Below are 23,898 nucleotides of genomic sequence, written 5' to 3'. Positions count from 1 at the left end.
GTCTTGGGGTCTTTTTGTTGGGTTTTTGTTCGGGTTTTTTTGGGTCAGCTTTGGCTCTCTTGTGTATACTTCATGTGTACGTAAGGGCGCCTTACGCTTTCTTTTCTATAAAATTTTACGTACTTATCAAAAAAAAAAAAAGGTCTTATCTAGTCCTATTCAGTCTTCATTTCCGTGGAAAAGTATTTGGAAAGTTAAGGTCCCCTCGAGAGTGGCTTTCTTTGTGTGGACGGAGACTTTGGGGAAAATCTTAATTTTGGATAATTTATGAAAGAGAAACATTATTGTGATAGAGTGGTGCTATATGTGTAATATTTCTGGAGAGTCTATTGACCATTTGTTTCTGCATTGTATGGTTGCTACAGAATTGTGGAGGACGATATTGCAAATGTTTGGGGTGGAGTGGGTAATGCCGCAGTCGGTGAAAGATATGTTGGGAAGTTGGAGGGGGCAAAAGGGCAATCGGACGTTGACAACGATTTGGCGCATGGCTCCATTGTGTTTGATGTGGTGTATGGAGGGAACGAAATGCACGCTGTTTTGAAGATTGTGAGACTGATTTGATGAACTTGAATAAAATGATGCTACAAACGTTGTTTATGTGGAGAGAGAAATTTCAGTTTATGCATGAGTGTTCTTATTTTGAATATATAGATAGGTGCTCTATTTTTTCTTTGAATTAGGGGTTTCATGTATACGTCCTGTGTACTATGGGTTGCGCCCCTTTGCGCCTTTTGAATATACTTTATTTATCAAAAAAAAAAAAATCGGTTGCGGTTACCCAGTTATTAACCGGTTTTTAAAATTGCAATAACTGGTAAGCGTAACTGGTTATCCGGTTGCAGTTATTTTCGGTTTTTCTGGTTAACAGTTGTTGGCGGTTATTAGCAGTTAACGGTTATTTCCGGTTAATAACCGCTCCGCTTGTACACCCCTAGTTGTGGCATGATATGTGGTGTGGGGATAAACTATTGAAGATATCTTATCCGGTTTTGTTTAATATTACACGTTGTAAGGATGCGTGGGTGGCGGATTTGATGTTGTATCAAAATGGTAGCATTCATTGGAATATAAATTTTATCAGACCTATACAGGATTGTAGAAACAAATAATATTTGGCTTTTCAAGCTTACTCATCTCGTGAGCATCTATTGATTTATATAGAGTTTATACATGATACAAGATAACATCAAAGTACTTGCTTCCTAGTCTAATACTATCTCTTAGAGATAAACCTAATCTAAATACAAAAACTGTGATCAGCAGCCTAAAGTAAACAAAATACAGTTCAAACTCTTCTAGTAAATACAAGTAGGATTCTATCTCTTTAGGAACCGCAGTTCAAACTCTTCTTGTAAATACAAGTAGGACTCCATCTCTTTAGGAACCGGTTGTCACTGGTAGTTGTGATCAACTGGGTTTCTCCTTAACACACTCACTAGGACTCTTATTAGTTTGAATAGAGTTAGGAGTGGGTTGTGCTTTAATAAGGATTGAGAGGTGGAATTGGTCTCCTCTTTCTTTGAAATTGTGTATTCTCTCAGAGGCAAGGAGAAGTGGATAGGATTTGTTGGATCCCTTCTAAGAGACACAAGTTTGAAGTGAAGTCATTCTGTCATGTGTTAACCATAGGGGGAACATGCAAAATGCACGGAGCTTTGAAAATAGAGAGACATCGGCGGCGGAGTTGAATAAGATTATATTAAACGCCCTTTACACATGGATAGCAGCTCATAATTGTTTTATTTTTTCTAGTTTTTTTAACTTTTTGAACCTTTGTACTTCTTGTTCTACTAATTAGGGGATTTTCTTGTATACTTTCATGTGTACTAGGGTTTTGCCCTTTGTGCTTTTTCAATGAGATTTTATTACTTGTATATATTAAAAAAAGGTCTGCGAACATGTGGGATTTGTAAATGGAGAGGTATTCATAAACAGACATTTGATGCAGATTTTTTTTTTTTTTTTTGAGAAAGTTGAATCTGGGACCTTTAGGTGGTACCAAGTTTAAATCATGGTAAAAGCATCATCAGGAGGGGAAAAAGAAGAAAAAGGAGGGAGAAGAAAGAAGATGGTGGATGGGTGAAGTCTATCATAATTGCAAATTCTGACCATCATTATAATCAAGTAAAATGAGTGAGATCCTACAATACTCCTTAAATGTATAATACTCTCCATATATGTCCATGGAATTTGAGTGTGAGGGGGCAAGTGAGATGCATTTTGAGTGTGGCACAATTCTCTATGGCTAATCATTTAGTAGAAGTTTTGTTGGGCGGTCGCTAGACAAACCATGCTTAATATGATAAGTTTGTTTGTTAGGTAAGACTTAACATGTTAAGAGATTATGTGGCTGCGGCATCTTCACCACTTGAGCTAAATCACAATGGCATGAGATGCTTAGCATGCACCTTTCAAAAAAATATGTTTATATGTTAAAGCTTCATTACTAGGAAAGCAGATAAGGCATGATGTTTGTAACTTTATATTGAGAGCCAAAAGAGGAATTAAAAAAAGGGAGCCGCCTTGGCTCTTATGGTTAACCTTACATGGTAGCTTCCACAAAAGACCGTTGAGGTCAATTTTTGATTAGTGATGTAGGTCAGTTGGGATAAAAACTACCTTTAAATAACCCACTAACCCATAGCTGCACCTACTCTATACATGGTTTTACATGTGTTGTCTATATGTATTCATAGTGCAAAATCTCATGATAGATACTCATTGATTTCTAGTCTATTTCGTTTAATTATGATCCTAATGCTTAGATAGTTTCCAAGCTAAACCTTCTAGTTTTTCACATTACAAATCCTGGAGCAGGGATCTACATTTAGTTTGAATTGTTGACATTTGAGTATACTATCGTGGAGCTGAAGCTTTCAGTGCTAGAAAATGGTTAAGGCATTATGATGTAAAGTTTACTTCTGGAATAATAATTATTCATCAGAGTTAATTCATTAATATCACCTAGCTCGTGGTAAAGCATGGTAACTATAAAACTCTAGCTTAGCTTTAGACCTCCTTGTAATTTCTCTTATTTATTTATATGTTTTTTATTTTTTGGTGGGGGTGTGGGGGGTGGTGAAGGGTTGGGATCCTTCTTGGTGAGGGTCTCGGCCCTTCAGTAGAGTTAACACTACAATATTTACTTGTATATCCAACGGAAGATTGACTTGTAAATGATGTTTTTAAGTTTGTTTTCTTCAAGTACTCCGGTGATGTCTTCTTTTCAATATTTCTATTTATTTCAAATGTGGTAGAGAGATTGAGGAGGCAGAGATCAAGGGCTTGGAGAGACAACTAATGCAATCAATTGAGACTTGCTTAGCAAAGAAAAAGAAAATTATTCTTTCTCAAATGGAGATGGAGCGCATTCAAGGATCAGAGGAGGTTTACTTATCTTGCTATATCTTTGATCATGTTGCTTTCTGGTTCTGTCTTTGATTCCATGGATGCTGGCTTTAGGTCTTCAGCTCATTCTTTTGGCCAACTTACTTATGTTACTTCATGAAATATCTATGTCAATTTGTTTCATGGATGCTCATTTTATGATTTTACTTTTTTAGAGTAGAAGGTAATTGTCAAAACATATCATATGAAGTACATATATTTGTGCATCTTTTATGTATCAGTAACAAAACTTCTTTGTCTTATTTTGTTTTTGGAAAATATACTTGCCCTGTTCAAACTGACATTCCTTTTGCAAAGGCACTACCAAATTACCATTTGTGATACTGGACCCCATCAAGCTTTCATCTCATTACGAAAGGGCCATTCTGTTAGCTATTGGTGTTAAAATGGACGGGAAATGATGCATTTGACGTACTCGTGCATATTTTGGACTTGAAATGACCAAATTACCTTGAACTGCCGTTTGCAAAAACATCCCCAAACTACTATTTTGTGACACTTGATCCCCTCAAACTAACATTTGATTGCGATTTGGCTCATCCGTTAGATGTTGGTGTTAAAATAGATAACAAATGGGGTACATTACTTACATGTGCAGATTTTAGCCTTAAAATTCCCACTTTGTCCTGATACTAATAAAAAAAAAAAGCCCAATTTTTCCTGATTTTTTGCGGAAAAAAATGCAAAAACCTGAGGAGAGATATGAGGGATTGAGGGATGGTCAATCACCCTTTGAAGGCTTTTGGTGATGGCCTGCCACTCCACAGAGTTTTTGGGGTTGGCTGAACCACCCCTCAGCCTTGAGGGGGTGTTCAGCCATCCCTAAAAGCCTTCAGGAGAGGTTGGCCGCCCCCAATAGCCTTCTAGGGGTGGTCGACCATGTCCAAAAGCCTTGAGTGGATGGTCAATTACTCCTCAACTTCTCATTTCTCTGTTTTGTTTTGTTTTGTTTTTTTAATTTTCTCCAAAATCGTGGTAATTTGGGCATTACAAGTCTAAAATATGCACATATGTTGTATACACCATTTGTTTGTCCCTTTTAAAGATAACATTTAACGGATGGGCCACTTTGTAATGAAATTGTAGTTTTGGGGACCAAGTGTCACAACATAGTAGTTTAGGGATGTCTTTGCAAATGGTAGTTTGGGGCAATTTGGGCATTTCAAGTCTAAATATGCATGTGTAAGTCATGTGCGCCATTTTTCATCTACTTTAATGTCAAAAGCTAACGAAGGGGCCATTTTGCAACGAAATGGTAGTTTTAGGGGGTCAAATATCATAAACAGTAATTTGGTGGTGTCTTTGCAAAATGGAGTTTGTTTAAGGGGGTAAGTATATTTTTTCGTATTTGTTTTAGCAGGAAACTTATTAAAAAGTACAAAGGGACTCATTTACATGGGTCATCATGAAGAGTTGTGTAATGAAATATCACAATCCATCTTTTATTTTGTACTTTTTTTAAATGCATTGTGCAAATACATGGGTCATCATGAAATATTACAATCAATCAATCTGTTGAGTAATCAAAAGCAGATATAATTGTACAATTTCCTAGGACTTATAATTAACTATAAATGTGTTTCGTATTAATCGCAAATTACACCGTAACTGATGTCTTTGATTACATCTAGATTCTGGTGTTTTTCACAAGTTCCAAATTTGAACAAGTGGCCTCCAATTGCAAACTCTCTGCACGTGTACAATATGTTAAAAGAAAGAATGACTAGTTTTCAATACATAAATTAATGGTGTTAGATTATAAGCACCGTTGTGCAGGTTTCTTTCCTCTCTCTTTCTCTCTAGAGGCAAAGGAGTCTATTTTTGTTTCCAATTTCAACATGAATCTTATGTGCCTTATTTTGATTTTATTGTCAATCTCATGCGCCTTCCAAACAACAATGGAGCTTTTTGAGGAAAGAGAAGTGCAAATTTGTTCTATGTTTTATGTCCTTGCCTTGAATTGTATATGTTCTGTAAGTTACAGCCAACTTTTGGCTCATTAAAAGTTGTTTCTTGCAGATAAAGGCTAGATCCTTCTTTAACCGAATTGTTGGCACAGTTGTACGATCTATGCAGGAGGACCAAAGGCAGCAAGGTCAGACTCTTTTTACATCTAGGGTAATATTATGCTCATTTTCTTATAGAAAATATATTTGTTAGAAGGTATATATTTTTATATACTGAAGCTCGAGAGATCTTGGTTTTAATGGGTTTTGGTTTTAGTCTTTTTAGACTAGATTTTCTTATCTATTTGAGGTGTGTTTGTAAATCTCTCTCTATCTATTCATTCTGACCATGCATAGATGTGCACAGTATGAGAATGTATACTAAATTAATAGATTTCCTTGTTCACTCTCCCCACAGTCTTCACAGATAATCTTCTTTCAATTGCCTCAAATTCTCCTATCACCCCCATCAAAATCTTTTTGTTTCTCTCTTTCTGGACAGATAACAAGGCAGATATTCGACTATGTTCATCCTTGAATCCCCAAGCTGTCTTTGGACTCAAACTATCAATCAATGGCCTTTTCATTTTTTATGATCCTCAATGATTCCAATGGATTAATGCTTACTTGAGTATGATCAATGATATCAATGAAAAACAAGCATTTAGTAAATATTACAAATAAACATAACTATATTGTAGGACAAGTGTTAAGTAAATATTACAAATGGTTAGGGTAGCATTCAGAGGCTCACGATTAGTGTTTCATACTTTTTCTTCCTTCTGTCACAAAATAAACACAACTATATTTTAGGACATTGTTACATGTTGCACTTGACAGACGGTAATAAATCATTGCTATTGAGTGCATTAGCTGCTGCTTTGGATGTTATGGATCTTTGGAGGGAGAGGAATAGTTGACAACCTAATTGCTTGGTGGAAAAAGTTGGTAAACTGCATCCAATATCCCCTTCTTCCCAATTGTGGCATTATTTGAGGCACTTATTCCTTTAGTTCAAATTGTTGTGTTGCTGATGAATGTATGGCATCATGTTTAGGCTTGGTGTTTCGGTATCACTTACAAGATGTTCTGGAAAATACTTACGATCATCATAGGCAGACATTTGGGCTCATCTTTCTTTGAAATCACTTATTCATGAGGCATCATGCCTACGGCATATTGGAAATCAAAGTAACAGTCCAACTTTCTTGTATACGCATGATGATTAGGCTAACTATTGTTTTGTTATTTAAATTCATTTGGTCACTTTTGATTACTATGAAGTGTATGCAACATGTGTTGTATATGTCATATTATATAATGTGAGGGATAAATTACACTTCTTCTCCCTGCCCCCTCTAAAATAAATTAAAAAGCTATCATCCCATTTTCAGTCTTCCTACCAAACTTCAATTGCTGCAATCAGCTCCCCAATCCCTTAGTTCAAATAAAATGTTAATTTGGATGGAAAACACACCACATGCATTGCATGGGCATCCGTACCATGTGAATTGATGAAATTTTGCATGGCATGTGATTAAAAATTATGGCATTATCCTTTGAAATTTTTTTTTGACGAATAATAATTTTGTTAAAAGAAAAGGGCACATACACAAAAAGTATACAAGAGAACCTATCACCCTATAGGCTTCTATAATCTAAAAAATTAATGAGATCTACCAGACCAACTGAAGAAAAGTTAGGAACATTTAGAACTTTTTACAAAGAAGTAGAGTGCATTCATAAATTAAAAATGAAAAATCATTCAAGAGCATGAATTTGATGTTGAAAATCACTCAACAACAAATACGAAAACACTGGTTCTTGGGCCGGCATCTTGAATCAGTCCTCCCACCTTCACCTCTGGCACAAGACTGCCACCATGAACAAGTACTCACACCTTCCTTCCTCTCGAATAAGAGACACAGGAGCTGTTGCACCCTGTGTCCTCATTGTCATTGTTGCAGTCACTCTTGGCCTCTTCTACCTCTTGTTAGAGACGAGATTCCCAATTTTCCATTTGCAGTGCTTTTTCAGATCCCAAGGTTCAATGTCATTGTCAAGCAATCAACCATGCTGCCTATAGTTTCGACTTGCATATGTGAGAAAGAGAGGGAGAGCAAGCTTTGTGAAGTTTTGTAGAGGAGATTTCGTAGATATGGCAGAGAATTCCAAGAGAAGGATTGTGAAGAAAATTTTAGGTGATGGTCTAGATTGTGTTTGTGGGCAAATGTCAAAGCAAAAAAAGTGCAGATTTAAAGGGAAAAAAGTTCATACAAGAGACATATTGGCACTTTTGTTTTTTGCATTAAGTCGGGCAACATCGTTCTCATGGTAGGTGCATTTTGCTTTAGTCAAGTATTAAGAGAGTAGGGATAGAATGACCAATTAAGGTGGCTCATACTCCCCACTGAAGTGAAAATGAATATTTGTACCCTTGGATTTCAAGTCATTTTTGCTGGCTACAAACTACTGTCCTTGTCTTTCCAGCTGTCTTATAGAAGCTCAATCTATTTCAAGTTTGAAGGACACGGGTAATTCGCTATTCGAGGCATTCAAGTTTCTCATTTCATCATATTTATTGGTTCCTTTTCTTAGTAAACCAAATCATTATGAGCTAAAACAGGGGAAGAGAATGAACTAGAACAGAGCAGATTTTTTTTTTTCTTTTTTTTTTTTTATCATTCCAGTCCTTCAAGCAAGTTTTTGGGCACAGGAGTACATCTAACAGATAAGCTTGTTTGACGATTCTCTTGCTTGGATTCCGCAAAGAGGTTTATACCCATGTTGTCAAATTTGGGTTGGACTTGCATTTGGTTAATGGGTTGGTGAGTGGTTACTTTGTTTCAAGTAGTTTGGGGAATGCTTTGTTGGTGTTTGAGGAATTTCCTGAGAGGAATTTGGGTAATTGAACGACAGTAATTGGTGAGAATGTGCATAACTGTTTTTCTTTTTTTCTTATTAGGGGTATTTTAGTCATTTCACAATCTTAATGCATGTGCAATCAATTGCAAAGCATGTGATGCATTTTCCTGTTAAAATTAACATGTGATTTGGATGAAACAGGGACATTGAAACTAAAACATCGAATTAGGGAGACAATTGCAGGATCTAGAATGGGTAGTAGTTTTTTTTTTTTTTTGGGGGGGGGGGGAGAAGTGTAATTTGGCCTAATATGAGTATAGTGGCGTGGCTATGTTACTTGCAACACTCATCGGATTATTAAATATGTCATGTTTAATGTTGTTTTTATAGTTTCAACAGTTATGCTTCTGCTTTGTGAAGACCTCTTTATCATTATATTTAGTTCTTAACCGTTCAATAATGTTTCTTCAAATCTAATTATATATTTATTTGTTATTGTATTCTTAAAGACATCACAAGCATGGAAGCGGAGGTACAAGCCTTAGAAGAGCTCTCAAAGCAGCTATTTTTGGAAATCTATGAGCTACGGCAAGCTAAGGTATTTTTGTTAGTAATATGTGCTTGGCTCACTATTTTGAACCCAGTGGCTTTCTGGATCTACTTTGTGTTATTTAAATATAGTCTTTCTGCCATTCTTCCGCAGCATCCTTTTACATTTATGTGCTAGTTGGTTTTGCTGAAGTCTATGATATGTTGTCGAAGTACTGCACAATGAAAAAGTTAATTTACTTGCAAGGAAAATGGGTTCTTGTCATACAACCACAACGGTTAAGAATCATATTTATGGTTATTTTGGTCTATTAGATGAAATAGATAGGGTGTTATGTGTTAGAATGAGGTTTTGAGGTTTAAATTTTACATGAATAGTTCATGAATAGGTTCATGTCTTGTGTTTGAAATTTACTTCTTAGATCTACTGAACTTTGGAAACTAGCTTCTTTGTTTTTTGTTTCTATATTTGTGGTGTATCCTGTATACGTCCTTTTTTGCATGTTGTAATAAATTATTACCTTATAAAAAAAAATTGCAGAACTGCAATAATGTAATGATAGAATAAAAAATAGAAATAATTGTGAAGGTAGTATTTATAGTAAGTACAAAACATCAGTTATAAAGCTAACATGTAAAAGGTGAGAAAGTCCTGCTATATAGTAAGAAAGCTACCATGTATTTGACCACTATATTATAACAAGGAATACACAATCAATACTTGTTAAAAGAGGAAATTTATGAGACATTGACTTTGACAACTTAAGGGTCCTAATTTTGAATAATTAAAAAAAAAGGGTCCTCATTCTTGTGTCTTGCATTTAGCACAAAGGTTCCTAATTTTGTGTTCATGTGCATGATTGAGTGCTAGATGATTTGGGGCATACAACACAATTTTAACAACAATGCAAAAACTGTGTAATATGTTTCGAGTGGTCTGATTAACTCTGAGCAGACTTTATGAATATCAAAAATTGAAAATGCTTGTAATTTGCCAAACAAATTGGCGTGTGGGGGAGTATATCATTGTGCTTCATTATATGAATTGGGAAAATAGGTCAAATCCTGTTTTGTGTTCTCGTTTCAAGACCATGAATAGTTGGCCTTACAATAATCCATATCTATGGTGGAAACAAAACATATTAGTTAGCAGGGAGTATTGTTTTGAAGCAAATACCATTGCTTAAATAAAAAGAAATGTATTTCATTTCCCTTTGTTCATGTATCACATGTTTCTGTATAAAAGTTAGCACTGATTGTATTAGTGTAGAAGCCTCAATATTCAAGATGTTCGTATGACTTAGTACCAATTAATTTTGCCAGTTTAAAAAATAAAAAAGTTATAAAGAGAGGACCAATCTAAGTAGTCATAACAATGTCCAAATAAAGCTTCTAAATTTTTTAAACTAACAAACATCTTTTTATTTATTTATGAATAAAACATATGAACATCTTCTACTGGTATGAAAAGTTAAAAACAAATATGCGAGTAGTGTTATTCTCTTTCTTAATATGTACCATAATACATACATTTTATTTTCTGCATGTATTATAATATTGGGGGCCTACTGGAGTATATTGCTATTTGGAGTACAATTTCCTTTATTTTTGGAGAACTTCACAACTTAATGAAGTACTATTGCATTGTTTTCTGTTGCTCCTACCTATAACTGCTTGTGTATGTGTGTATTTTTCTTATAAACATGTTCTGTTTGTCATAAAAGAATAAAAATGATATTATCCCATGCAATTATTTGGTAAATTGCTACTACCATTTATGTTCTTGAATTATGTCATACAATCTATGAATTTTTGAAGTAAAATTTTCTGAACAGGAAAACTAGTTTTCATTTTTTTTTTTCCTTAATTTGCAGGAGGCTGTTGCTTATTCTCGAACCTGGAGGGGTCACATGCAGAATCTACTTGGCTATGCATGTTCTGTCTATTGTGTATACAAAATGCTTAAGGTATGGTTTGTTTTATGCGTCTGTTTAGATCAAGGGCGTGCCATTTTTTTCTTGCTAAATTTGACATGTTAAAAAACCTTATTTTATTGGTAGCAAAGATAAATGAGGATAAGGACTTGAGGCCATTCAAAATCCTACCCAGTCAAATCCACAAAACTCAACACAACCTCAAGATATTTTAAGACCAGTGCCAAATTAATTGGGTAAGCATTTAAAACCTGGGTTTATCTTTTGTAAAATCCAAGATTACCCATGAGCTCTGGCTCAATTGAAAATTTCTCCTCTATAAGAATGGGGTGGAAGGGGAGGTTATGGGCTCATGATCCCTTGAGTGCGTGTGTAATTTACCAACAACAAAAAAAAAAGGATTCAACGGCTTTAAGTTGCCCGATTTGTGATAAATGTAGAAATAATACTTTGACAAATATCGAATTCTGATAGGGGAACTTGGGTGATTCAATTTTGCGATATTGTTTGTCCAAAAGAACCTGAATTGGCTCAACCTCTCTGATCAACCATTAATGAGTAATCCTAATGTGTTTAGTTAGGGGCATGTAGCAATGGATCCAAATTTTCTAATATGTGAATCGGTGTACTTTCAACTTTGGTCTGTTGCCAAATTTATCACCTTTTTTTAACCCCAAATTGTGCCCAATTAAGTAGTTCATACCCATATCCAGAACTGTTAAACCATTATTCTCCGCTCGCTTTTTTCAGTTCTACCATTGAAGTCTCTATATCTTTAGAGTTCCGTAGATTCCGCTCTCTCCAAATACACCACATTAAATACAATGGAGCCAACCTCCAAACTTAGAAAATGTTACCTGCTCCACCTGACCTCCCCAGCTCACTACCTGACCTCCATCTTTCAATGTTCCAGTATTTTGAAGAAGTCTTTTAATGATATTTTTCGATTACTTATTATATATATATAAAAAAGTATTTTGATGAACATTAACTTGAAGGTTATTCATAACCTGCATATTTATTCCCGTAGGTGCTTCTTACCATCTAAATTTAGAACAATAAACTTTTTGATGATGTCTTATTTGTGTTTTTTGTTTTTTTATGCCTGTCAAATAATCATCCTTTTCCTAATCTTGATTTTTACCGCATGGAAAGTGAGGTGCCTGATTGATCTTATTAATCTGTGCAGTCTTTGCAAAGTGTTGTTTTCAAGGAGGTACTTTTATTATCCCTCAATGATTCCTCTTGTTGATTTTTTCATTATTTTACTTATGATTTCCATCTTTTATAATTTTTTTGATGTGTTCTTATCTTTGAAATGCTTTCAAATGATCTCGTTATTTGTTAATGTATATTCTTTGACAGGCTGGTTCAGTTGATCCTGTGACTATGACAATAAGCATATTCTTGCAGTTCTTTGATATAGGAATTGATGCTGCGTTATTGTCGCAGGTTAGTTTCAATTCCACTTGCCATATGCCTGAATCATTCTACTTTTCCATTTAAACGTGACCTCACAAATCTGCGGCATCTTTTGTTTTAACATAATTCCTTTTGTAGTGGCTTAAAAAATTACTATTATTTGTCCTGTGTTTGATGAAGTTCAGCAATTAGGTGTCAATCATTGCTCAATACAACCATTTCATTACCAAATTTAGGTGCAACACTGTTAAAAAACTGAAGACTACTACATAATTGTGCTGTCTGTAGGCACAGTGTTTGATACGTCTTACAAAATATGACTAAGAATTTGACCACTGACCATTTTAGGCATTCTAAGTACATGTTTGTGCCATGGTACATGCTGCTGATATATCAATTAGGAACAGCTTCAAATCGAACCAATGGGCAGTTTTTCTGATCTCTGTATGATATGATCTTCATTCTATTTCAGCATGTTTTGTAATATTGTTGTTGGGCATCTATCTGCATTGGACATCTTGTGCTAAGAAGGATGGTCTCAAAATCCTTTATGTCAGGGTTTACATAGCTTTGCATCCTGACTGAATTGTTTCATAACTATTAAATCCCAAAATCAACTTCAAGACTGTAATTCTATTTTAACTAAATATTTGTATCAGGCGTGTCATACTAGATGTAAATTGTCCTATTTTCATAGAAGGGAATAATAGATCTTGCACTATTTTTAATTGTCCCATAACCATTGTTCACTGTAGACTTCTTTTGTTGCACCTTGTTTCTGACTGGAATCAACTGATGAGTGTGGGCAGGAAGCTTGAATTTCTAGAATTGTCTCATGAACCAGGATTAGTGTCTTACTTTTGAGTTCTTCATTTGTTCTACCATTTTTTTTTGATAGGTAATAGCAATTTATTGAAAAGCGCTAAGGGGCGCAACCCTTATACACGGGAAGTATACAAAAGAGCCCTTAAGCGGGTCGAACAGAAAGTAAATTTAAGAAGTCTACAAACGTAAAGACACTCAAACTACGATATGGCGCTATCCAAGAGTATAAAGTGTTGAGCAACCGCTTCCTTAGCTCCACCATAGGTGTCTCTACATCTTCAAACAAACGAGCATTCCGCTCCCTCCAAATACACCACAACAAGCAAAGAGGAGCTAACCGCCAAACCTCTTTCGCATGCCGACTCCCAATAGCCGCTCCCCAACTAATCAATAACTCCAACACCGAATGTGGCATAACCCACTCAACCCCAAATAAATTAAGAACGTAGCTCCACAGGGCCCGAGCTACCTCACAATGAAGCAACAAGTGATCAATAGACTCCCCACTTTTCTTGCAAAGACAACACCACTCCATTACTATAACATTCCTCTTACGCAAGTTATCATGAGTCAAAATTTTGCCCAAAGCTGCTGACCATACGAAGAAAGCCACCCTAGTTGGAGCCTTAACACGCCAAATATTTCTCCAAGGAAAAGAAGGAAGAGAAGGGCCATCTTCCCTACAGAGCTCTACATAGAAGGAATTCACCTCAAATAAACCTTTTTTAGAGGGATTCCACACTATTCTGTCACCCTCACCATGACGAATCGAAGTAGAATATAATCGGTCGAAGAGAGAGAGAACCATATCCAACTCCCAATCCTGGATATGTCTTGTGAAAAGAACATTCCACTGAACTACACCATTACGGACCACCAAATTATCCGCCACCGTCGCGTCTTTGTTCCTTACAATACAAAAGAGAGCTGGAAAGCATTGCTTCAAGGAACTATCCCCACACCACCGGTCATGCCAAAAACTAATATTAGCTCCACTCCCCACTTCAAAACGAACAAAATTGCGGAAATCCTCCCACCCCCTCCTAATATGTTTCCATACACCCACTCCAAAGGAACCCAAAACCTCTTTCGAGCACCACCCGCCCTTAATACTCTGAAATTTGGCATCAATAACCAAACGCCATAAAGCCTCTCTCTCCCTACCATATCTCCATAACCATTTACCCAAGAGCGCTCGATTGAACTGGATGAGATTGTGAACTCCCAACCCACCTGCGTATAAAGGTGTACAGATCTTCTTCCAACTCACTAGATGGAACTTTTTCTCATCACCAATGCCTCCCCAAAGAAAATCCTTTTGGATTTTATCAAGACGATTAGCCACCCTCACTGGCATAGGAAACAAAGAAAGGTAATAAGTTGGAATGTTGGAGAGCGAACTTTTGATAAGAGTCAACCGGGCACCCTTCGACAAGTACATCCGCTTCCAACCCGCCAACCTCCTTTCCATTTTTTCAATAACACCATTCCATTACTCGAATTTCAAAGGTATTGTAACTTTATTGGGGCAGATCTCATTTAAATGTGCATATCTTAAAATGAAAAGGACATTTTGGTGCTTGAACCCAAATAGTTAATAGTTTTAGTGCTTTTTCACATATACTTGCACGTTAAATTATTTCTTTGATATCCATAGTCTGATTTCCATTCAATTCAAAGTTGACAAAGTCAGTTCTTTCTTACAACTACATACTGTGGTGACTCTGTAAGAATGAAAAGCCACAGTGCTAGTTCTTGGTTTGTTACATAATTTAATGGCAAGAATCAAAAGAACCTCCTGGCTTTTGCTGTTGGCATTGTCATTTGCAACTTTTGAGTACTCTTATGTCTGTTGTATTGGCTGACACCATATGTCTTTTTCCTTTCTTTTGTTGTTGTTCTACAGTATATTTCCTTGTTGTTCATCGGAGTGTTGATTGTTATATCAGTTCGGGGATTCCTAACAAACCTAATGAAGGTAAACCTGCTTTTTGGCTTTTCATTTCAATTTGTTGCTTACTTAAGTTAGATGATTGTGATTTACCTTGTATTGATTTGTATTGATTTGAGTAAAGTGTGTAAGCTTCCTAATGTGAAGTCGGAGCACACTTCCAATTTTTTAATAAGTAATTCAATTTTATAAAAAGCGTAGAGGGGCACAATCCAAGTATAAAAGAAGTATATAAGAGAAACACCCAATTAGGGAGAAGAACACAAATCCATAAATTATAGAAAATAAGAAAACCGGGAACTGTTGTAAGCAACAATCCAAACATAAAGAAACTTGAACATAATGGCTTTTAACTCTATCACCATCCTCTACAATCTTCAAAGTTTCGAGCATTGTGTTCCCTTCAAATACACCACATTAAGCATAGAGGAATCATCCTCCAAACTTCTAAATTGCAATGACTTCCAAATTGGCCTCTTCAACAAGCCAACTCCCCCACCCGTTGGGGCATTACCCCACGCTATCCCAAAAAACAGAAAATCGATACCCACAAGTCATTAGCCACCTTGCTCTTCTTGCATATATAACACCAATCCATGTAGAAGAATAGATTATTTGGCTTTGAATGCTTACTCATCTAGTGAGCGTCTATTCAATATATATAGAGATTACATAGAATACAAGATAACTTCTAACTTCTAGCTTCTAGCTTCTAGCTTCCTGATCTAATACTATCTCTTGGAGATAAGTCTTATCTAATACAAACTGTAATCAGTAATCTAAGACTAATTTAAATACAAGTAGAACTCTTATCCCTAGGAATCGGCTGTCACTAGGAGTTGTGAACTACCGGAAGTCTTATCAATACACTCACTAGAACTCTTATGTGTTAGAGACGATTTATTGAAATAGATGGGGAAGGACCCCAGACATCGGAATAAACTAAGTCTAACGGATTACAAATAGAAGTTTTAGACACTAAAAAGGGCAATTGATGACCCTTTGCTTGTGGACAGACCGGGCAGGGCACTGTTGCCTTATTGGATAAAACAGGAAGCTGAAACTTGGATAGAACAAAGTTGACCGTTCGAAGAGCTGGATGTCCCAAACGGTGGTGCCAACTATGTGAAGAAGTCCTCTCACCAACGAGTGCTTGGGATTGAGATGAATGCACTGGCGACGGAAAGAGGTGATAAAGGCCATCCTTAAGTGGGCCGTGATGAATTGGGAGCCTGGTCTTGCAATCCTTAATAGTAAAAAAAGAAGAGTGAAACTCAAAGAAAACATCATTGTCAAGGGCAAATTGACGAACAGAGAGGAGATTCTTGCATATATGAGGAACATGAAGAAGTTGTTTGAGGAGAAATTGTCGACGAGATAAAGAGAGAGTTGCAGAACCGGAGTGAGAGATAGACAGACCTGTACTATTACCTATTCGGATTTGATCTTGACCAGAGTACTCCTCAGAGGATATGTTCAGATTCTGCAAGTTGCTGGTAAGGTGGTGTGTTGCACAAGTATCCGGGTACCAGTTTTCTTCTGGAGGAAGAGTAGGGGAAGAGTAATAGGCCTGAGCAGGCTGGTACTGGGCTGAGGGAGGTCCAGCAAGTGCAGGGTCAGGACGCTGATAGCATCTGGGGGCAGTGTGCCCAATTTTGCCACAGAGTTGGCAGACGGGCCTAGAAGAATGGCCTGAGTCAGGGTAAGAGGTGCTTCCTCTGCCGCGGCCAGGAGAGAAATATCCTCGACCACGGGAATTGTTGGTGCGACCACGACCGCGATAGCCCCGACCGCGTGAAGGTGCACCTCGTGTTGAAAAGTTGGTAGTGGGCACGACAGGCTCAGGAGTGAGATGGTGTTCGATTCGCATCTCATGCGCCAGAAGATGGCCGTAGATTTCATCAAGAGTCAGAGGATCCAGCCGTGTGGTGATGGAGGTAACAAACGGATCGTAATCTGTCCCGAGACCGGCTAGGAAATAGGATGTTCGTTCAAAGTCGTTGAGGTGTTGGCCGGCAGCAGCAAGGTTGTCACAGAGAGCCTTGAACGTTTGGAAATATTCCGTGATTGATGCACTACCCTTCTTGGAGGTAGTAAGTTGATAATGAATCTGCATTACCCGAGACCGGGCTTGAGAGGCAAACATGGACACTAAGGTAGTCCAAAGTTGGTGCGCGGTAGCACAACCAACAGCATGAACAACGAGTGGTTCAGTAAGCGTGGAGATGAGCACGCTGAGTAGCATCTGATCACGTTGGCACCAAGCTAAAAATTCTGGATTTGCTATGGTGGCAGGAGCATTAGGAGTAGTGCTCGGATTTGGAATTGTCTGGGCTGGAGGTGTGGAAGTACCATCCAGGAAGCCATAAGAATCTTGGGCTTTAACAAAAGCCATGATCTGAGTTCTCCAGCTAGGAAAATTGGCATTGGAGAGTTTGATTTGCAGAGTATGATTCATGTTTGGGACGGTAAACAGGACGTTGGATGAATCAGACTTGGAGGAAGAAGTCGGGGAAGCAGACATGATGTTGAACGGAAAAAAAATGGAGACGTGAGTCTATAGGGGCTCTAATACCATGTAGAAGAATAGATTATTTGGCTTTGAATGCTTACTCATCTAGTGAGCGTCTATTCAATATATATAGAGATTACATAGAATACAAGATAACTTCTAACTTCTAGCTTCTAGCTTCTAGCTTCCTGATCTAGTACTATCTCTTGGAGATAAGTCTTATCTAATACAAACTGTAATCAGTAATCTAAGACTAATTTAAATACAAGTAGAACTCTTATCCCTAGGAACCGGCTGTCACTAGGAGTTGTGAACTACCGGAAGTCTTATCAATACACTCACTAGAACTCTTATGTGTTAGAGACGAGTTAGGAGTGTGTTGTGTGTTAATAATCCATCACTATGACGTGCCTCTATCTCAAGTTATCCATAGTTAAAATCACTCCTAAATCTGTCGTACATACCAAGAACGCCACCCTCAAATGAACCTTATTCCTCCAAATGCTCTTCCAAGGAAAGGGAGAGCCAACGAGGAGACTAAGCGCCTTTTTGGAAGGGATCCAACAGATTTATCCTCTCCGCCTCCTCTTAACTAGAGAGAATACAAAAGATTAAAGAATGAAGAAATCAACTTCAACTCCCACTCATGCACATATCTGATAAAAAGTGTTATTCCACTTTAAAATATCATTAGAAAACTTCAAATGATCTGTCACTGAAGCCTCCTTACAACGAGACATACTAAACAACTCCAGGAAAGCTGCCTTCAAAGTCTTATCTAGGGAAGTGGTCTGTGGCACTACGCTCATGAGAGAGATGTCGTATGGAGGGTTGTGTTGGATTCTAAATATGGTAGTGCTTGGGGTGGATGGTGTTCTAATGAGGTTCATGGGTCGTATGGGGTGAGGCTCTAGAAGAATATTAGGTGGGGTTGGGGGGGAGCTTTCTAGCCACACTAGATTTGAGATGGGGGTGGCTCCAAAATTTGATTCTGGCATGATGTTTGATGTGGGCATCAAGCTCTCAAGACTTATTAACTTCTTCAGAGCGGCTCATGATTGGGAGACAGATCTCTTTACTTCTCTCTACACTTTGTTGTATTCCATTAGAGTGAGACACGGTGTGGAGGACAGACTTTGTTGTATACCTTCCAGGAGAGGGTTGTTTGATGTGAGATCTTACTATAATGTTCTTGTTCCCCATGGCAACACTCCTTTCCCTTGGAAGAGCATTTGGCGGAATAAGGCTCCCTTGAGAGTGGCTTTCTTTGCTTGGTTAGCGGCCTTAGGAAAGATCATCACCATGGACAATTTAAGCAAATGACATATTATTGTGGTTGAGTGGTGTTGCATGTGTAAGAAGAGTGGGGGGAGTTAGTGGACCATCTCCGTCTCCACTATGAGTTTGCAGGTGCACTTTGGAATACATTCTTCAACAATGTAGGGCTGGCTTGGGTTATGCCTAGAAAGGTGGTAGACCTCTTTGCCTGTTAAAGAGCGCTAGGGGGTAGGTCTCATCTTGCCTTATGTGGTGTATATGGAGGGAAAGAAATTATCATAACTTTGAGGACAATAAGAGGACCTTAGTAGAATAAAGGCTTTAATCTTTAAAAATCTCTTTCTTTGGGCTGCTTCCTCAGATTCTAGTTTTTCGAATTTTCATGTATTTTTTTTATAAGTAAGTTTATTAAAAAGCGTAAGGCGCCCCTAAGTACATCGGGGGTATACACGAGCAGCCAAAGCCAGCACAAAAAAAGAAAAAAACCCAAAAAAATCCCAAGAGGACCAAGCCCGAAACCCACCAAAAAACCCCAAAAGGAAAACCCTAGAACCCGAAAAAAAAAACCCAAAACAACCCACAAAAGAAACCTAGAGACAACCCAAAAAGCCCTCTAAAGAACACTACCCTACAACTTGAGGCCCTTTCCTTTCCTGCGTCTAGAGGAGTCTGAAGCAACATCATAGTTAACGGAACTTTGCAAATTCAGCAACTCCCTCTTTCCCTTCGATTTCTGGCGCACTATCATCTTCTCACGCAGAAATTCCTCTTCCATGGCATCCCGAATAGCCAAAGCCTCCTCCTCAAAATCACCATCCATATCCCAATCCAAGGGCAAACCATCCCAAAAATCATTGACGTCCTCCCAAACCACAACCTCCCCGTTATGATGAAATCCAACCGGCCAATTTCGAGATTGGCAGCCTCTCAAAGGGGAGGGAGGGCCAACCATCCCTAAAACATTTGCCAAACACCTCATTTTATTTTTTCAAAACAATTTTTAGAGCTTCCAGTTTATGATTTTTCAAAACTAGAGTACATCTTGAAGCTTATAGACAACTAAGCTAGAATGGTTCAATGTAGACCGTCTTTTTGCATCACTCTTTACAAAATCTACAACTTAAAATATGATGAATTTGACCTTATTGTTTTACCTGATTTTTTTCCTGGGGAAATGCTGGTTCATTGTGAAGTGAGCACTACGGATACATGCTCAGTTCAGCCGGATGATTTCCCCTGGCAATATTTGTTTTATTTTGGCAGAGACAGTGTCTCGGCAGCTTCAATTATTCTGAAGCTTGCAGTTTTTGGCTGTGTGCAGTTCTTTTTTGCAGTTTCCAGAGTTGGGAGTGGATCTTCGAGCAATGTAGTACTTTTTCTGTCTGAAATTATGGGAATGTATTTCGTGTCCTCTATTCTTTTGATAAGGAAAAGCTTAGCTACTGAATATAGGTATGTTCGTTATCTGTGATATATAATACCTTTCCTGTTGAATACGGTATAGTATATCCAATGATCTGCTTGTGAGTGCTAATGACTTTCCAGAGGTTGACTGTTACTGATTTCAATTTCAGTTACAATTGAAAGTGTCCATTATTGCCTTGTGTGCTTCCAAAAACGTGCATAAAAAAGATGTGCATACCGTTTGTCCATTTGAACACTTGTTTGGGCAGAAGTCTCAAGTGAACCTTTCCAATGAGCTAAACTCAAATGGTACTTCCTCCCTTTGTAGCAAGGTGGAGGGTGAAGTTGTGGGTTCAAGTCCCACCGGGATGCATGTGTAACTTACCAATCAAAAAGTCTGAAGTGAACCTTGAGCCCGAGTCTCTTGCCTGTATGATTGAAATTCTATTGAATATAAAATCAACCACATATTTTGGGAGAAGAGAAATTTGAAAGAGATTATTGATGCCGCATCTATTGCATGGTTAGACATTTGATATTCTCTTTGGAACCAAAAGACTAAAGCTATGAATCTCATTACATTTGTTTTTGGAAACTAGTGCCCATGGTGATTATTAGAATAATATTATTTTATTCAGCTTTTATTTGCGTTTGTGAGTCAAGGATATGTTTTGTAATTTCATTATTGTTGGACATGGGCCATACTTGAGTGACAGGTTTTACTTTATTAGTATGTGATGTTATTTCGTCATTGGGTGTATATATGTGGCCCTTAAATTAGTTTTTTTAAAGTTTGTTTGTTCCTGATAAGAATCTGAACAAGGAAGATTCAATGGCCTACAAATACCTCTGTACTCTCCATAATCTAATTTTATAACTTAATGAGAATTTGAGTGCTTAAGTTTATGGTGGCAGGATAATCATAACAGACGTATTGGGGGGAGATATTCAGTTTGACTTTTATCACCGTTGGTTTGATGCGATATTTGTGGCCAGTGCTTTCCTTTCTCTGCTTTTGCTCTCTGCACATTATACATCTCGCCAAGCTGACAAACATCCAATTGATTAATGTAATTTACTGCAAGTATGTGAGAATTAGATTGTTTCATTTTGTTTATTAATCAAAATTCCAGTTCTGCAGTGCTTATCTGAGTAATTGAATCATCTCATTGTTTACCTTGTTTTTATGCATGAAGAACAGGAAGCTTACTTGTACAATGTAAAAGCTTCAAGGCCAAAGGAAGGTACAATATTCAGGTCACTACTCGCAACACTGATAAATTAATTATGTGATTTGCATTTCACCCTTTCAATTGTACAAGTAGATGCAACTTTTGATATGTATTGAGTTTGCCATATCTGTTGAATCAGTCATCTTACAGCTGAGCCTAAAATATTGGGGTGTAAAATTGGAAATGGTTGCTACATCTTAACATTTACCCACTTTACAAAAGACAGAATTACTGCTTGCAACATCAATGTTTTCTAAGGATTACAAAGAGAAATTTGTTTAAAGAGCACTTAAGATTTGCAATTAGAGGTTAAGATACTGGTGGGTGGCTCTTGGACTTGGAGTGACATTGTGCCACTTGGAATCACAACGTGACGATGACCAATAGATTTTGGGTCCGATTTACTAGATCGTTGTCTAAAAAGTTACCCTAATTTTACGGTTTTGGCCATTTTAGTTGTAATAGCAGACAAGTTTATCCTTTTTGCAGTGTCAATTTTGGTCTCTTTTTGGTACTTTTTGCTCTTCCATGTGAATATAATCGTAAACTGTCACAATTAATATTGCAGGTAAAAAGCTGTTCAGTAATGCTGAGAAAAGTTTTAAAACGCCTCAAGACAAGAGAATTCTTTTATGTGAGCGATTAAGGATGATTAATGGTGAAGGGCAATACAGTGAAGCTAAGTCCAAGAACATGAGTCCTGCGTTAGTGCGTTTAGCCTCGATTATTCTTGTGTGTATAATTTTTTTGTATGCAGGAAAGCAGTATTTGGCTGCTATGATGAATGATATCTGATTTTGTTAATTCATTCATTTCCAAATTGTTATTCTTTCAATTTATATGGGGTGATAGAAAAGATGAATCTAATTCCAATTTATGCCAATATTGTTTCAAATTATTTAGCATAGTGTCAGGCTGAGCCAACAGAGGCGGATTTGGTGACATTTCTAAACGCAGTTGTGTACGGATTATAGCCGAGACAAAGAATCTGCTATTGGCGTGCTCTTTATATTCCGGGTATAATGGGGTGGTGACTATGGAGGTGATGAATAATAGTAGTAATAGACGTTTTACTCAGTCTCATTTATTTCATTGGTCATGAATATTGTGATTTATATGCTGACTATTGAGTACCAATGATTTTATAGCCTTGCGGTAGTTCTATCTAAAAGTGAAGGTCTGAGGTTTGATCTTCCATGAGTATGGGATTGATAGGATAAAAAGGGTTACACGTACAGATGATATTGAGCTTCAAGCTGGAGCAATGAGCATGCTTCATTTCTCTAGAGTGAAAGCATCTTCTAAGAGGCCTACATGATTGCCAATTTGCATGCTATTTTTTTTTTACTATAACCCTGAAGTTTCACCAAGCTAGGGCTCTCTTATGAATCTCCCAAAGCAGATTTTGGCGGGGTGGGAAGCCCATCTGTACTACAAACAAAACGGTACATGGGTGGGGCCAAGCGAATAGATACAAAGCCAGCGAAAGCATGAGAGGGTCTAACACAGTGGCTCAACCCGGATTAGGGTCCTCTTCATTTTAAGTGAAATGGAGAATATTTATTTTATGGTTCAAATTAGATTTTGCAGATATAATGTTGTATGTGTTACAACATAGTGAATATGTTTTATCATTTAAATTTTTTAAATGATATGAGATTTTATACCGTTAAATGTAACATAATAAGTTGTTTGGTAACAAAGCCTAAAATTTCCAATTTCCATTTCACTTCTCCCAAAAAAATTAAATCAAAAACATTTTAACTTTTTTACACTTTTTACATCACATCAATAATTTTTTATTACTATTCAAATAAAAAAATTCACTACAAAATAATTTTTTTTCACTTTTTTTATAAAACATTCTCAAATTTTATATCACATCAATCATTCTTCACTTCTATTCAAATAAATATTCAAATTCACAGTTACTTGATGAAATGGATCTTCAAGTGAAAAGGAAAAGGATCCCAATCTGCCCAACCCAACCAATACAAGGTAAAGAGAAAGAATAAAAGGTAAAGAGAAAGAAAGGGAAAAATGCTTCAAGGTCATGAGGTATGACACTATCAAATTGTTCTCTTAAGTTTAAATATTGTCAATTTACTTCCTAAAGTTTCAATTGTTATCAAATAGGTATTTTCTAACGATGTTGTCACGTCATACCTAACCAAAAGGTCACACGTGTGGCCTTCTGGTTAAAACTATAAATATTAAAAAAGGAAAAAATAAATATTATATTAATATTAAAAAGACATTTTAATTTATTTTTAAAATAATAATAAGAGTAATAATAATAAATTAACATCTCGGACCATCCCCACCTCTATCTGTCCGTGAGCAGCACAGGGGAGGAGAGGGGGCTCTCATTGGGAAGGGTGATGAAATCCCACTCATATACATCACTTGAAAAATTATAGGACGATGATGTCCCATAACTTTGTTACATTTGTACTTGACGCCATAAAAGTAAAAATCTATGCAAGAGGCACAATTGTGGCATAAGTAAAAGAGCAAAGCATTTGCAATAAACATCAACACATTTGCTGTTCAATTGTGCTTGCATGCT

The 23,898-nt window shown here is 37.0% G+C and overlaps 1 protein-coding gene across 5 annotated transcripts in view; it reads left to right on the top strand.

The window, feature by feature from the left end:
• Positions 1-23,053, top strand: part of LOC133855530 (GPCR-type G protein 1) — a 33,771-nt gene extending 10,718 nt beyond the window's left edge. Inside the window, exons 5-15 of one of the 5 annotated variants that reach the window (XR_009897372.1) lie at positions 3,261-3,390; positions 5,431-5,506; positions 8,732-8,820; positions 10,646-10,738; positions 11,895-11,921; positions 12,071-12,157; positions 14,859-14,930; positions 20,015-20,145; positions 21,013-21,181; positions 21,299-21,341; positions 21,898-23,053. Coding sequence is in view for 1 of the 5 variants with exons in the window: in XM_062291430.1 (XP_062147414.1) it covers positions 3,261-3,390; positions 5,431-5,506; positions 8,732-8,820; positions 10,646-10,738; positions 11,895-11,921; positions 12,071-12,157; positions 14,859-14,930; positions 20,015-20,145; positions 21,013-21,166 (859 nt within the window). In the remaining 4 variants the exon portion in view is untranslated. Of the gene's footprint in view, positions 1-3,260; positions 3,391-5,430; positions 5,507-8,731; positions 8,821-10,645; positions 10,739-11,894; positions 11,922-12,070; positions 12,158-14,858; positions 14,931-20,014; positions 20,146-21,012; positions 21,182-21,293; positions 21,357-21,897 lie in introns of those variants that run through there. The other 4 variants (XR_009897366.1, XR_009897360.1, XR_009897354.1 and 1 more) reach the window with 4 other exon arrangements.
• The last annotated feature ends 845 nt before the right edge of the window (positions 23,054-23,898 follow it).

This window comes from Alnus glutinosa, chromosome 1, assembly GCF_958979055.1.
Source record: "Alnus glutinosa chromosome 1, dhAlnGlut1.1, whole genome shotgun sequence".
NCBI lineage: Eukaryota > Viridiplantae > Streptophyta > Magnoliopsida > Fagales > Betulaceae > Alnus > Alnus glutinosa.
Note: the sequence above shows the minus strand (reverse complement) of the source record. Positions and strands in the feature narration are given on the sequence as shown.